The 15297-nt window shown below is 39.8% G+C and overlaps 1 protein-coding gene across 1 annotated transcript; it reads right to left on the reverse strand.

Moving 5' to 3' along the window:
- Window positions 1-1180: 1180 nt before the first annotated feature.
- Window positions 1181-14109, reverse strand: Gimd1 (GIMAP family P-loop NTPase domain containing 1). The gene is made up of 3 exons (XM_051185478.1): window positions 14012-14109; window positions 11514-11908; window positions 1181-1450 (listed from the first exon to the last, which is right to left on the reverse strand). Exons 2-3 carry the CDS (start codon window positions 11904-11906, stop codon window positions 1190-1192), a joined length of 654 nt encoding a protein of 217 aa, XP_051041435.1. The 5' UTR covers window positions 11907-11908; window positions 14012-14109; the 3' UTR covers window positions 1181-1189.
- Window positions 14110-15297: the final 1188 nt, after the last annotated feature.

Here is a 15297-nt window from a genome sequence, read left to right on the forward strand (position 1 = left end):
GATTTAACTTTATGAAAACAGTTTATGAATTAGTGGTGTTCTGGAAAGATTTGTATATGATCACATATGAAGGTGATATGATTCTGCCTTGGTGGTAGACTTGGCTCTTGATAACCAGAATTGCTTTCTTTTCACTATCACTGTTGTATGAAAGCCACCCTGGAGATTGCTCTCAAATGGCAAACCATCCTGAAGCTTTGTAGCAATACAAACAAATGACTCAAGTCCTTAGTCAAGACTGCATTTCTAGTCAACCATGATAACTATTGATTTGATGAAGAGCTAGCTCTGAGTTTTTCTTAATCTTTCTAAACCTTCATAGGGCCATGAGGCCTCACTAAGGCAGACAGGAATGGTAACACCTAGTCTCTATCATACTCCGATTCACACAATTGTTGCCATGACTACGGAGTATGTGTTCCAAGAGAGGAAAAATACCCAGGAAAGGTTTTACAATTTTCTGCATTTTGTGTCGAATAAGCAGTGAGGTTTATTTCTTAGAAATGAAGATTTATTTATTTTAACATGTATTCAGATATAGTAAGGGGCTCGTAAACTATAAGAAACTTTGCTCCACTTTCCTCACAAGGTACACACCCTATGAAACTGTGTCCAAACCAAGAAATGGCATTATCAAAATCTCTGAAGCTCCAGAGCATTCTTTTGCTCCTCTGGTCCCCATCACTTCCACACTCAGAGTAGTTAGATATCATTAGTTTTGACTGTTTCTGACTTTTATATAAATGGGATCATAACACATATTTCATGTCTGGCTTCTTTCTCTTGACATTGTAGTTAAACAGTTGTTTCTACTGTTACAGACAATTGACTTTGCTCATTTCCATTACTGCAATGTGCTAATATACTACAATTTTCACATCATTCCATTAATGAACATTTGGTAGTTTTCAGTTTTTTTTAGCTATTATGAACAATGACACCATGAGCTTTCTTGTATATGCATATTTCTTAATGCACAGATGTATGCTTTCTGTTGGATAAATAACTATAATTCTGATATTATATACTTGCATTAGAAACCTTAAATCCTTGCTATTAGTTTTTATTTATAATTTTCCAAAATGGCTGTAGAGCAGTACAGGGAATTCTCATCCTCAATATTCATGTGAACAAAGGTTTATTTTAAAAACAGATTTCTGACCCTAATTGATACCTAATCACTTAAGTTTTATGTAAAACTAAGAACTTGATAATGATTTTCTTTTATAAATTCGATGATTCTTTCTAAGATTTTAATTCTTTGTTCATTGCACGAGTTTCCTGTTTCATGCAGGAAAGCATACCTCTGCTGAATGGAATTTAGCAGAGTTAACAGGGTATCAGAAGCCTCATGCAAATATTCATCTTCACTGATCCCTGCTTCTTCTATTTTTTCTGAATGGGTAAAAAGAACAGCAGTGTGATTCTTCCAAGAATCTCCCAGAAGTTCCTGAAAGAGAGAGAAGTTAAATGACTATTTGCCTTGGACTCTATTCCTCAAAAAATGAGCAAAGCCATCATTAAAGTCCAGTGTCATTAGCCAACAGATCCATGTGTCATGATATTTCTGAAAGCTGATACATGTAATAGGAAGTGGCCATGAGCTCAAGGGTTGTTAGCACATCAAGGAAGATGGATGGAGTTTCTGAACAACAAAAGGCTTTGGTTTGCTGTTTTACTCTGCTGTTATAATTGATTTGCAAAACTTAACACTGCAGAGCATCTGGTACACTGAATGTAATATGGCCAGCACTCAGTGGTCGCGTATACTTACTCCACAGCCAGACCCTGTTAATACCACTCAGTTCCTTTAATTCCTGGTACCTTGAGCAAGGCAGTTGTTACAGCATGTATTCTTTTTTTAATGTTATGTTATCACCACTAAAGTATCTACTAAGGGATTAAAATGACATAATCTGGTTATGTTCTGTTGATTAACTAGATGACAAGTAATGGAAAGGCTAAGATCAAAATCCATTTGGTGAGTTGGAACCACTACACAAGATTACTGTAACCCTCATGTTCCTCTTGCCACATTCCTGGAATCAAAGGCAATTTATCAAATGGCTTCTTCTAATTTGCTTGAAAAGCACTCAAGACTGTTGTCCCTTTGTTTAGTGATATGTGTGGGTTGGTTGTGCAATAATTCTTGTTTGATTAGTGAAAACTAGCTGATATAAAGCAGAAACCACGGCATGTGTCATATTGTCCATCCAATGCAAAAGGCATCTAGGAATAACCATTTAACTTTTGAATGTTTCCAAACTTACATGAAATTGTAACCACGTGATAGTAAAGTAACATTTTCTCCCTTCTATATGCTCCCATGATTGAGATATTTATCAGTTTATAACACTTTTTTTTAGAAAAATGCAAAATGTCTGTAAATGAATATAGCAAGGGATAGCAAGAACTTCTATCTAGAAGAAAGCAAACAAAAAAATGAAGAATTAGTAGAAGGTATTATGCTATGCTTTTTTAAATGGGCACTCTCTCTTAGTCATCTGCCTCCTCTCTCAATCCCCTCTCTCTCTCATTTCAGGTTAGTTTGGTGCGGTTTGAGTTTTTTGGAACAGAGTCTTACTCTATTCCCTCAGGCTGACCTCAAACATACCAACCCTGCTTTTGCCTGCCCAGTGCCTGCCCAGTGCCACCATCATGCTTTGCCATGCATAACTTTTTGATGCTCAACACAAAGCTTTGCCATCGTACTATTACTATTCCTGTTGTGGCATCAAAAACCAACATGCGAAGAGGTTGAACTATGCGTTAGTAATGTTTTCACTGAAACAGTCTGAGAAGCCATGTCTCAGTGTATGTAACAAATACATGGTTGGTATTTATGGTATAGTAAAATGAAGGGAAGAGTGGGAGGGAAAGAATACGGAAAAGAGGAAGTAAAGGAAGGAACCAGGACAAGTGGGTCTAATATGAAACCACTTATGAAAACTCTGAGACAGGGGTTTCAGAGATATCTGTGTCTTTGAATATTAATTACAAATCCTGGGAACAGTCTAGCTTTTATCAGAGCCATTTATTTATACCTGCGTTACTGAAACTTGGCAGTGACCTCTCTGAAGGCACATTCTGTATCTGATTGTCAGTCATCCTAGGGTTCCAGCGTGCTGTAAAGTCTCAGCAATATCTGCAGACGATTTTGGATTTGGATCCTCTTGACTGAGTCAAATTGCAGACTTAGTGTGCTTTTGAGGGTTCAGTTCTGAATTTTATTCTCTGGGACACAATCCTGCACTTCTGAGTTTTATAGCTCACTGTGGTGGATTTCTTACAGTCTGTGCTTTCACTCCACAATCAGAGCAAATTTCTGTAGGGATGAGTCTGCCTGTTTGCTCTTACCTAACAGAATGTGTCTACCTTCACCGCAGGCTTACAGGTTCCCCTAACATCCTCTACCTCATCAGAATGTGTCTACCTCCACCACAGGCTTGCAGGTTCCCCTAAAACATCCAGTTTCAAGAAAAGAGCTGACTTTTGGAAAACAGTGTACCAGACGACATGTCTTAACAGTAAATGCACAAGGGTTGTCCAAAGCACTGCTTCAGTTATAACATTCACATGTGCTTTTAAATCCCAATGCATTTGAAAACTCAGGTTTGCTCAACCATTAAAGGTCATAGCTCTATAGATCTAAGTATCCATATGATGCATAAGACCCATGGCATGGCAAAGACATTTGTAGGACTGTGTGCTGGCCGTGTGTTGTACATATCTCTGGTAGAGAGGAGACACGTGCTGCAGTGTGAATGAACAGTGTTATTAGGGTTGAACTGTGTCCTCCCGTAATTCATATGCCAAGTCCTAATCCTCAGTCCCTCAGACTGTGACCTTATTTGGAAAGAGTGTCATAAAGATGTGATTAATTTAAGGAAAAGTCGTTAGGTTAGCTCACGGTCTAAAGTTATTAATGCCCTTATAAACTAGGAAAATTTGAACAGAGACACAAATATAAGGAAAAGGTCATGGACCCTCCAAATAGTCATGTGCAGGAGAAAATAGTTCAGGAGAAGGCCTGGAACACATCATTTGCTCACGGCCCTCAGAAGAAACAAACCTTGCCAATTCTGTGACTTCAGACTTCTGACCTCAAGAACTAAGAGACAATAAATACCTATTCCTTGCTGCAAAGGAATTAGCATGGGCCTCCAAGATGGCTCTGGGGTAACAGTATTTAGAGTTTGAGCCTATATGTCTGAGGCTCACTGGAAGAAAGCTTGTTCTCATCAAAAGAACAGGCTCTTTTGCCTGTGTAGACACACAGTGTCCCAGCTAGGCCAGGCCATGGCACCACCTCTTTGGAAGGCATGCTAAAGCAATAGGTGGAATCAGTTTCTCTTTAATGAACTCCTGAGCCTTTCCTCCCCAGTCCCCAACTCACTAAGATGTTGCGCTTCCACAGCATCTGGGAATTCTCCTACTCTTTCTCTAAAGCATCCCTCCTGCCAATGGCTGCTTTCCCACCCTGTGTCTGACTTCTACACCAGCTTTAAGAGCCTGTTTGTTGTTGTTGTTGTTTTGTTTTCCGTCTCTCCTCCATAATGCTCCTTCAAGTAGCTGCTAAGATTGGTAGCTTACCTACTCTGATTTTTTTTTTTAACTCTAATAAAAATATCCTTGAGCATTCTTATATTATTGAGACTAGGAAGAAGGGACCGAGATTTCCTCTGTATCATCAGACAACCACGAAAAGCGTCCCCAAAATTCAAGTAACATGATGACCTGAGGTAGATCCTTAGAGTCCACATAAAAGCCAATCCCAGCTGTCTTCTGACCTCCATACTCATGCTGTGGCCCCTGTGCATGCGCACACCCCCCCCACAGTCTAATAATGATGATAATAGGTAGTAATGAAATTCAAAAAGAACATAAGAGTAGGAAGACCAAGTCAGGGGAGGAATACACAAGAGAGAGAGAGAGAGAGAGAGAGAGAGAGAGAGAGAGAGAGAGAGAGAGAGAGAGAGAGAGAGAGATTATATAAGAGGGAGCCATTATAGGTTTGAAGAGAAAACTGACTCTAGAGAAATGTCCAGAGACCTACAAGACTGACTCCAACTAACAATTTGAGCAACCGTGGAAAGGCTACCACAAATGCCCTTCCCTGATAATGAAATTGATGACTAACTTATCCACCATCATGGAGCCCTCATCTAGTAGCTGATGGAAACAGAAGCAAACACCCACAACTAAACACTGACCCAAACTGGAATCCAGATACAGAGAGGGAGGACAAGACCAGGCTACAGAAACCCACTGAGACAGCTGACCTAAACGAGGAGCTAACGGGCCCCCAGACTGATAGCTGGGAATCCAGCATGGGACTGACTCAGATGCCCTGGACATGGGCCTCAGTTAGAAGGCCTGGGCAGTCTAAGGGACCTCCAACAGTGGAACCAGGATGTATTCCTGGTACACAAAAGGACCTTGTGGACACACCCCCCATGGAGGGATACTGCCTTAACCTAGAGACAGGAGAGAAGTCCTACTCCAAATGACTTGACTGATTTAGATGACCCCTCCAGGAAGGCATCACCCTACATGTGGAGTGGGGGTGGGGTGGGATGGGAGGGTGGTCAGCGACATGGGAGGGTGGAAGAGAGGGAGGGACAGAGAGGGAACTGGGATTGATATGTAATATAAGAAAAAATTTTTAAAAGTATGGATTGTATGATATTAGGATTTTATTTTCACTCAGATCCAAGTATCAATCCTTGACCACACTCATATCTGAATATTTCTGACATTTGGAGCCTACGTGTATATTCCTGTGCCTTACTGATTGTCATACTACTAAGATGTTTATGTACAAGTTAGTAAGTAACTGATGCTGTTAGTCCTTGAACACCAGCAAACTAACCAGCCTGGTGGTTTTAGCTGGTACCTAGACTATACTTGCCATGAAATATTTCTGAGTTATCATCATAATAAAAGGACATGCTAAAATACTATTTTGTACAACATCCCTTTCTAGAGGTATGTATCATAGCATAATTCTTTTCTTACTAAGTTAATCCTTAAAAAAGTAAGTAGCATAACTCTCTTTATTTCCGGTTTTCTGTAATGAGCTCCCCCTTTTTATTTTCCTTCCTGTAGTTTTTATACTTCAAAGTTATGTCCCTCAGGATAGATTAGTGGAAGCACTGAACGCCAGGACACTCACAAGCCCACGTGTTCAGCCACAGGGAAGTCTTTTAAGACTTTTTATTTTTTTAATGAAAGGATACTTATATCTTCAACTGTGAGAGAAAATGCACTTTTGAGTTACTGCCCAAACCAGAAAAGTATGGCTGATTTACTTTCTAATCTTTAGATTGGTCTTTGTCCAGAAAATATGTTTGAAAATAGTGTCACTTGGTGATAGTCATCATTTCAGTGGCCAAACATGTTCTCTGTGGACTTAAAGAATGAACAATCATAGTTGATTGATGTCTCAAAAGAAATTTAAGAGCAAAATAAGTAGAAGTAATTTCTCTAGTGTTAATAATTTAAATATAGTATTAAGCTGAATGGAAATGCTACAACCACAGATTGTTTGGGTTCACAATACACAGGGGTGTGAGTCCATCTAGTCCTTTTGGGACAGCTAGCTAGAATATAAACTTGTTTGCCAGGAATGGTTCATTTTCTCAGGACCTCACCAGCCCTGCCCCATTTGTTTGTGGTTGATGAAATCATAGCATCTGGACATTTTAGGGGGAAACTTTAGAAAAAAAGCCAATAATTACATCAGCTGAGAAAAAAGTTATCATAGAACAGGAGGATCATACGTGTGTGTGTGTGAGTGTGTGTATGTGTGCATGCATGTGTGTCCATGCATGTGCGTGCATGTGTGTGTGAGTGTGTGTGCATGCGTGTGTGCGTGCGTGCATGTGTGTCTATGCTATTTCCTTACTCTCATCCCGCTTTGAAGTGCCACATTTTCCTTCTCAGACTGTCAAAGATGAATGACAACACCTCAAGTCAGGTTCATGGAATATTCAACACTAGAAAGCATCTATTCAAATCTCCTAATTTTAAACATGAGAGTGTTGAGGCTTTGTGATGGTAAGTGGCTTGATGGAAATCACATGATCACAGGGCCACTACTGATTATCAGTAGAAAAAAAAGTTCCCTGAGTGTCAGAGCCTAGACTAATAATAATATAAAATAGTTCCCACAGCTAAACATTTATGTTGCATTTATATGCCAGTGTTTCGGTTAAAGGATTTACTACTGCCAAGACCATGTTGCAATCCAAAAGGAAACCAGGTAAGTAGATCACTTGCTGCTAACCAATGAAGTTCATAGAAGTTACTTGCCTAGGGTCATGGAGCAAACAGGTAGCTCAGAATGAGCTTGGACATGGGTATGTATAACGTACTCTGGAGTTGTGTTCTTCACCTCTGTAATAAGCCACCCCTTTCTGTGGATCACGTGAATGAATGCTCCTTGGTCATAACAATGCTGTTTTGCCATCTTCAACTGCTCCCCTTTGTAAACTGAACTTAGTGCTAAGCATGTCAGATTTACTAACACTAGTGTGTAGAAGTCTTTAATGTCAATAAAATCATTATCCACTGTGACTGAGACTCCAAAACCAAGGCTAGTAACATTAGGCTTGTCTTTGAGCATGTTTGTCTGGTATGTGAAGGTCCATTACTGGCCTTGTGAGCCTTGTGAGCACCCACCAGCAACATCAACCAATAGCTGAGTGGTTGGTACTATGACAAAAATACATCTTCACAATAGTAATACTGTCCGTTGTTTTACAAAAGAATATAGATTCTACAGTCAGCTCATGGGTTCAGTTCCTAGAGTGATTTTGTTTCTATCATTCTGGCTCTTTAGTGGAGGAGATGTATTATGTCTTCTCTAATATATTTGTGGATTTTCTTTTTAACATTCAAATAATATTTCCCCTAACACTCACATGAGTCATTCCTTTTCTTTCCCAATTTGGAGGATACAACTCACTGACATCTCTAGTATGGACCTAATACAAATAAAGAGAAAGATCTTTAGAGGAATGCTTTAATCATCACAGCTGGCAGCTTATGGCAAGTATTAAATCACAATATTAAAACACAAAACAGGAGACAACAGAAAGGCACAGGAGAGACGAGGCCAGTCCTTTGGTGCCAGGACTCTTCCCTTACCCAGAAAGGAAAAGGATGGTTACTCCATTCTCCTTGTTTATCAGCCAAGGAGGAAATGATATCCAGGGAATGCCTGGAACCCATGAACCATACTAGTCCCTTAAACAACTGCTCTTGGTCCTGTCAGACATCAAGACGTCTGGCAGCTGCTCCTGATGTGGCAGCACATACATCTGACTGCCATGGGTATCTGAGGCACCTTCAGGAGAAAGCCATAAGCATCCAATTGTGCCTCAGAGAGAATCAATGGAAGACCAAGAGGGGTCCCAAACATGTCTGCAATAACTTCCAATACTCATGGGCTGCTCTGGGGACTGCTAAGTCTTGTCTGCTAATATTCAAGAAAAAAAAAGTTATGTATTTTAGGGAAAAAAAATAGGATCTGAGCTTTGCTCAAACTTATCTCCTGATGGTCTTCAACTCCTGACATAGGCAACGACTTTAAGAAGACAGCTGTTGGAGGAAGCTAAGCAGGTATCATTTCAAAAGGAAAGAGGCAAATATTAATTAAATTGCTTTGTACCAATAGTGTTCTGTATATTAACACTAGAAGAATCTACTTTCAAAATGTATAACATTGAAATCATTTGGGCCTCAACATAGTGTGCCATAGGGAAGAATAGTGAGATACATGGAGAGAGTCAAGGTGTTTTTGAGAAATGGTTGTTTGTGAGTCTACCGAGTTTACACATAGCAGCCTTAAGTGAATGTTAAATTTGTTCTTAAAATTATCCTGATGTTTGGGGAAGATTGAGTCAGGAAAAGAATAGAGGAGAGCAAGAAAAGAGATATCACAACCATTATAGGTTTTAAGAGAAATCTGGCACTAAGGAAATACCCAGAGATATCTAACAATCTAAAAAATAGTGGAGAAGCTACCTTAAATGCCCTTCCCCTATAATGAGATTGATGACTACCTTATATGCTATCCTAGAGCCTTCATCTAGTAGCTGATGGAAGCAGAAGCAGATACCCAGAGCTAAACACTGAACCCAACTCCTGTAATCCAGTTACAGACAGGGAGGTATGATGAGCTAAGGGGTCAAGACCAGGCTGGAGAAACCCACAGAAACTGCTGACCTGAACAAGGGGGAGCTCATGGATTTCAGTCAGATAGTTGGGAAACCAGCAAAGGACTGACCCAGACCACTCTGAATGTGGGTGTCAGTTAGGAGGACTTGGCAGTCTACGGGGCCTCTGGTAGTGGATCAATATTTATTCCTAGTACAAATGGACTTTGGGAGCCCATTCCACATAGAGGGACACTCCCTTAGCCTAGGCATATGGGGGGAGGGCCTGGGCCCTGCTCCAAATGATATGACAGACTTTGAGGACTCTGCATGGAAGACCTCACCCTCCCTGGGGAGCAGAAACGGGATGGGATATCAATTAAAAACATCTTGTTTACTGTTGACATGACTTGAGCCTTCAAGTTGGAAAATGAATGTTTTGCTCTTGTCATTTTAAATTTTCCACTACTACTTTTCCCCCAAACTTTTACAAACACGTATAACCATCGAGAAGCAAAAAGTGTATTTGCCATTTGGGTCAATCTTTTGTCTTTGCTTGTTAAGGGAGTGTCCTTCATCTGAACACAGTGACTAGGCTCAGCAGTTAGATTAGGTGAATCCTCTCTAGAGAATCAAGAGCTTGGCTGGAATGGACCAGGTCAGTGAGTAATTTCTAGGAATCATTAAGTGACAGTATACATGGGCCTTTTTCCTACACTATTCTTGGTGTTGTTCACATGTGCAGTCTTTATTCCTCCAAAACCCTTCTCCTTATCTAGCTCCTTTGCTGGACTGTCTAATGAATGAAGCCCCCCAACTTAGCAACTAATGATAAATGAATGATGTATGAATGGGTATAAACACATGCAGCATGTGCCATTTAGCTTCTGCCTAAAGTCTTTTTAGTTCATGACTGGAATGGAGAATTTTCTATAGGTGCTGTGGCTAGAAAACATTGGAAATTGCAGATTTCTTTCTTGTATTTACAAAACGTGTATCTGCCATTTGGGTCAGCCTTTGCCATTTCCTGTTAAATGGGGAAAGCTCTTCATCTGAACACCTGTCATATCTGTGGGTAAACAAAGGCACCACAAAGAGGGCTAAGTAGGCTTCCTGCGACATTTGGCTTGATGCTAATAAGTCTTACATCACTCCTCTTACACATTACACTTCATTGTTATTTCCTACATTTATTTGCCTCTTCTAGATTATAATCTTTTTGTAGCCAACTGATGGTTATCCCAAATAGTTCTGAGCACTGTGTATTGATGAATTATAACAAATTGTCCCCTTGATGTTGTATGGTATATAATGAGGGATACCCCTCTGTATGCCATGAGTAGTTTTATTACCATTGGTTAGTAAAGAAACTGATTTGGCCAATGGCCAGGCAGAACAGAGCCAGGCAGGAAATCCAAACAGAGATATGGAGAGAGAGAAGGTGGAGTCGGGGAGATGCTCTGTAGCCACCAGAGGAGTAAGATGCCAGAGCTTTACCAGTAAGCCACAGCCACGTGACAATAAATAGATTAATAGAAATGGGTTAATTTAAATGTAAGAGCTAGTTAGTAAAAGCCTGATACACTGGCCAAATATTTATATTTAATATAAGCCTCTGAGTGGTTATTTGGGAACTGGTGGATAGGAGAGGAACTTCCAGCTACAATGGTGTGTGGGTATTTCAATTGGTATTTTTGAACCCACCTTGTTCTAATAAACGTATATAAAAACATAAAAATGCAGATGTGTAAGTCTCACTCTTGAGATGCTGTTTCATAGTCTCGGGTGAATCTGCATTTTTAATAAGTCACCCAGCTGATTCTGGTGCATTCAAGGATTACATATTGTACAAACTGACTCAAGTTCACGGTTCTTAGGATGTAAGGCTTAACTTCTGAAATTAGTGTCTAGAAATTTCTGTCTATGACAGTGGTTTCCAACTTGTGGGTTGTGACTCCTTTTGTGTCTCTTGTCAGATATCCAATGTATCAGATATTTACATTATGATTCACAGCAGTAGCAATTTACAGTTATGATATATAAATGAAATAATTTTATGGTTGGGAGTCACCACAACATGAGGAATTTCATTAAAGGGTCACAGCATTAGGAAAGTTGAGAAACACAGCTCTGCATGAAATTAAAAAATAGAACCAGCAGAAAATCAAGTCACCTTTTTTTTTTCTGACTATTGCTACATGGCTAACACTTTGTAATTCAAGTATCTTTTGAGTCAGTGTGTTCCTGCCTATGCAGATATGCCCACAGCTGGGAATACTGGTGCCAGTATAATTGCATCTTTGTATTACCCAAATCTATAATGGTGCTAGTATAATTGCACCTTTGTATTACCTGAATCAACTGGACTGGGTGAGATGCTTCCTGTCCGAAGAAAGGGACATCCGCTCTCTGGACCAGCAGAGCAAGATGGAGACCCTCTTGCCCAAAGTGATGTGCCAGGGCCTTCTTGACTTCCCGTTTTACATGTTCCATGCTCAGCTTGCTGTGTGGATACCCTGGAGTGTCCAAAACCTGTATCTGCAGGGTTATTTCTTGTCCCCCTCGACGCATGAAGCTGTGAAGGTAACAACTGCGGCCCAGGCTGCACTCTTTGGTTATAGAGCCTGGAGAGAGACTACTGTAGAAGTCAGTACTTCCCAAAAGAATATTCCCAGCAGAACTTTTCCCACTCTGAGTCCTGCCAAAGACAGCCAGATTGACGATCATCTTGTTGGTGTCTGTCATAGCTGTGGGTAAACAAGGACACCACAAAGAGAATTAGGTATCTATATTTAACCAATATATAGCCTCTGACCTGGCCTATTATACTCCATGTATAGTTGTCCCTCAGTGTCTATGGGGAAATGACTCACTGCCTCAACATTTACAAAAACCTGTTCGTTCTCAAGTTACTCATATAAAATGGCATGGCATTCATATTAACTATGCTCAGCACCCTTTATAATACTCTAAATGATATCTAGATTATCCTTAGTATAATTCTAACAGTACAATGTAAGGACTGCCCTACTCTATTGGTGGGGGGGGCAATGACAAAGAAAAGGAGGGTCTGCGCATGACCAATGCAGACTTTTTTTTTTTTTTTTCTAAATAGTTTCAGCCTGTGATTGGGTGAGGCTACAGACTCAGCATCCATGCATGGAGCACTTCCTGTCCTGCCAGTGGTGTGCTGCCTCCTCCTCTGCAATGACCTAAGCAGGACCATGTGCTCCATGACATCCATTAGAGTTGTCACACAGACCGAGTGGGGATTGAAATAGTAGCAGCTGATAGTGGGGACGCACATAGAAGACAGGAAGGGATAGCTGTAGGAAAAGGAGAAGCCAGGTACCATGAAGATAAACTCAGTTAGGAAGGACATTTTGGTGCCTCAGTGTGGTGAAACAGAGAGTTCGGGATTGAGATCATTGAGTTCAGGAACCCACGGTGAAGAAGTAGAAATAAATACAACAGTGTAAGAAGAAGCCTTTTTTTTTTTTTTTGGCTATTTTCTTTTGTCTTAATTTTTCTTTTCAATTTATCTATCTATCTATATCTATATATCTATATATATGTGTGTGTGTGTGTGTATCTTGCCTACATGCATGTATGTGTATTAATTACATGTCCAGTGCCTATTGAGGCCAGGATACGGATGTTGGATCCTTTGGAAGTGGATTTAACGAAGGTTGTGAACTATACAATATGAGTTCTGGATCTCAAAACATGGCCTACTAGAAGAACAGCCAGTTCTCTTAGCCTCTGAACTATCTCTACAGCACCTACCCCCCTAATTGAGCCAAGAGTCTCACTCTGTAGCTCAGATGGGCAGGCTGGCCTGAAACTTACTATGTAGCTTGGACTGATCTCAAACTTATAGGCTGTTCACCTGAATTCACCTGCCTGCAGGGCAGGTATTACAGGTATGAGCCACCATGACCAGTTGCATTCAGCATTGTATTATTTAATTTAAAAACTCAGAATTAAAAGTGATTCTAACATAGCTTTAAAGCATAATCCTTAAGATAAGGAGAGAAACTTAGGAACAAGGTAAGGCCATCCTAAGAGCATGGATGTGTGTTTCTCAATAGAGAATCGCTTGTTGGACATTTGAATGGTGTCAGCCACCTGCTCATCTCCCCACTCCCTGGATATGCACGTGCCAACTGAAAAAACCCCTCTTCCCTGCTTTCTAAATGCCTTTCTCCTAGGAAACATAAATATTGCAAAAGATGGCTATTACTTCTTCTTATGAAACATTGTTTTACAACCAGAAAACAGTCTAATAAAAATGAAAGCTACTTGTAATTTTTGTTAGGAAATTATTTCCTGCAGAGTTGATCATTGCAAAGTGTGAACTCTTTGATGAAACCCAGCAATCCATTTAGGAAGCACAAGAATTTCCATTTAAAGAACCTGTACAGTGTTCTCAATTCTCGTGCAGCGCCTAAGCCTTAGAGTATTTTAAGGTTATTGGTCATTTTCATTGTTTGATAACCAAAACTACTGGCAAACTGTCAAATGACCTCAGTTTGCTGAATCACAAATAAAGAAACTTTAATAGGTAATAGAGATCATTTTGCTTGCGATTTACAATTCTATTATATGTTGTTAAGTATCCTACTAGTTTTCTAAGGTCCCTCACTCCAGTTTTTCCAGATCTTATCACTAGTAACTTCAAGGCGCCACACAACTGAACAAAATATCGCTGACTCCAGCAGCCCCTCAGGCAGCTATCAACTCACACCTAGTTCATTTATTTGTGTCACCTGTGTTGAGTTGCCATTTATTTCTGTCTAGTCCTGAATCACATATCTAATATATTTAAAAACCAGCTGTGTGCCACTTACCTTTTTTAGTCTTGCAAATATATTCTTCACAGACCTCCTTGGAACTGGTTCAGTTTATTCTTTGAAGTGAACTTTGGTCCCCTGACTGCGTGGTACCAGCAGGCGACTGATACTGTAGTATTTTGCTTAGTTAATCTGTTACCAGACAACCTTTTTATATGTGATTAGTTGTCTTCTAATCAGAGCCTATTGACATTACCTGACAGGTTTGTTGTTTTAACAGATACTTCCTGGAATCTCTGCCTCCAGGATTAGACTTTTTGAGTGTGTTTCTAACAAATAAGATTCCCACAGCAAAAGTATGAAACATTCTTAGTGGTAGTTACAAGTTTCCCATTTTAATTGATAAACACTACATCACCACTTCATGAAAAACAGCAACAAAAGTGTATAATTACAGAAAATGTAACAGTATTTAATTCACAAAATTTTTATACGAAAAATTCTCTAGGTTATTTCCATATACTTGAAATGTGTCATCTTAACCTGTTAAAAATCTCCTGTGTGCTTTTCTGAGGTCATGCAATTTTCATAATCAAATAATCATCATTAAATAGGATGACATATTTAAAACACACAATTAACTAAGTTACCATTAAATAGTTTTCTTTTAAAATTGGTTTTGTTTTGAAATTAAAAGTTCAGATTTGACTTCCTCCACTTCTTAGTATATAGCCCATACTTCTCCAAAGTCTTTCCTATCACGTTAGACGTAGAAGCCTCTTTCTGGTTATATTCTAGTCCTCTCTTATATCTCCCAAGAAATCTATTGGATAGTGCTTCTATGAAGGGAATCTGGAGACAGCTGGAACTTCTTCCTTAGCGGATATGACAAGGAATGTGTGGACGGGACCCCTCCTTCTTCAGAGCATCAGTTGTCTTGAAGGAAGCAGGAAAGAGCTTCCCCCAGGTGGCAGTAGCAGCATGTTCCCTCAGAAGAAATTTTCAACCAGAATTTAATTTGCTTCCTCCAAGTGTAAACTGACATGCAACCATCTACAGTAGCATGTAGTCCCTGAAAAGTGGCTTTTTAAAAAGTGGGAGCAAACCGGCCTCTGTTTCTGTATTCCTCCTATGGAAAGCAGCACATATACGCAGGCTATAATTTTTCACTTGCCTTTGAGGTCCTAGCGTAGGTCATTGACTGAATGCAACAGCCCAGCCAACTTGTTATAAAAGGAGGACAGTTCACAATGACATATACATGTCCTTGGATATGCAGATTTTTAGACACATTGTCTAATGCAATACCAGTTTTGAGCCAATTTCATGGATTCATAGAAGGA

This window comes from Phodopus roborovskii, unplaced genomic scaffold (genome assembly GCF_943737965.1).
Source record: "Phodopus roborovskii unplaced genomic scaffold, PHOROB, whole genome shotgun sequence".
Classification (NCBI taxonomy): domain Eukaryota; kingdom Metazoa; phylum Chordata; class Mammalia; order Rodentia; family Cricetidae; genus Phodopus; species Phodopus roborovskii.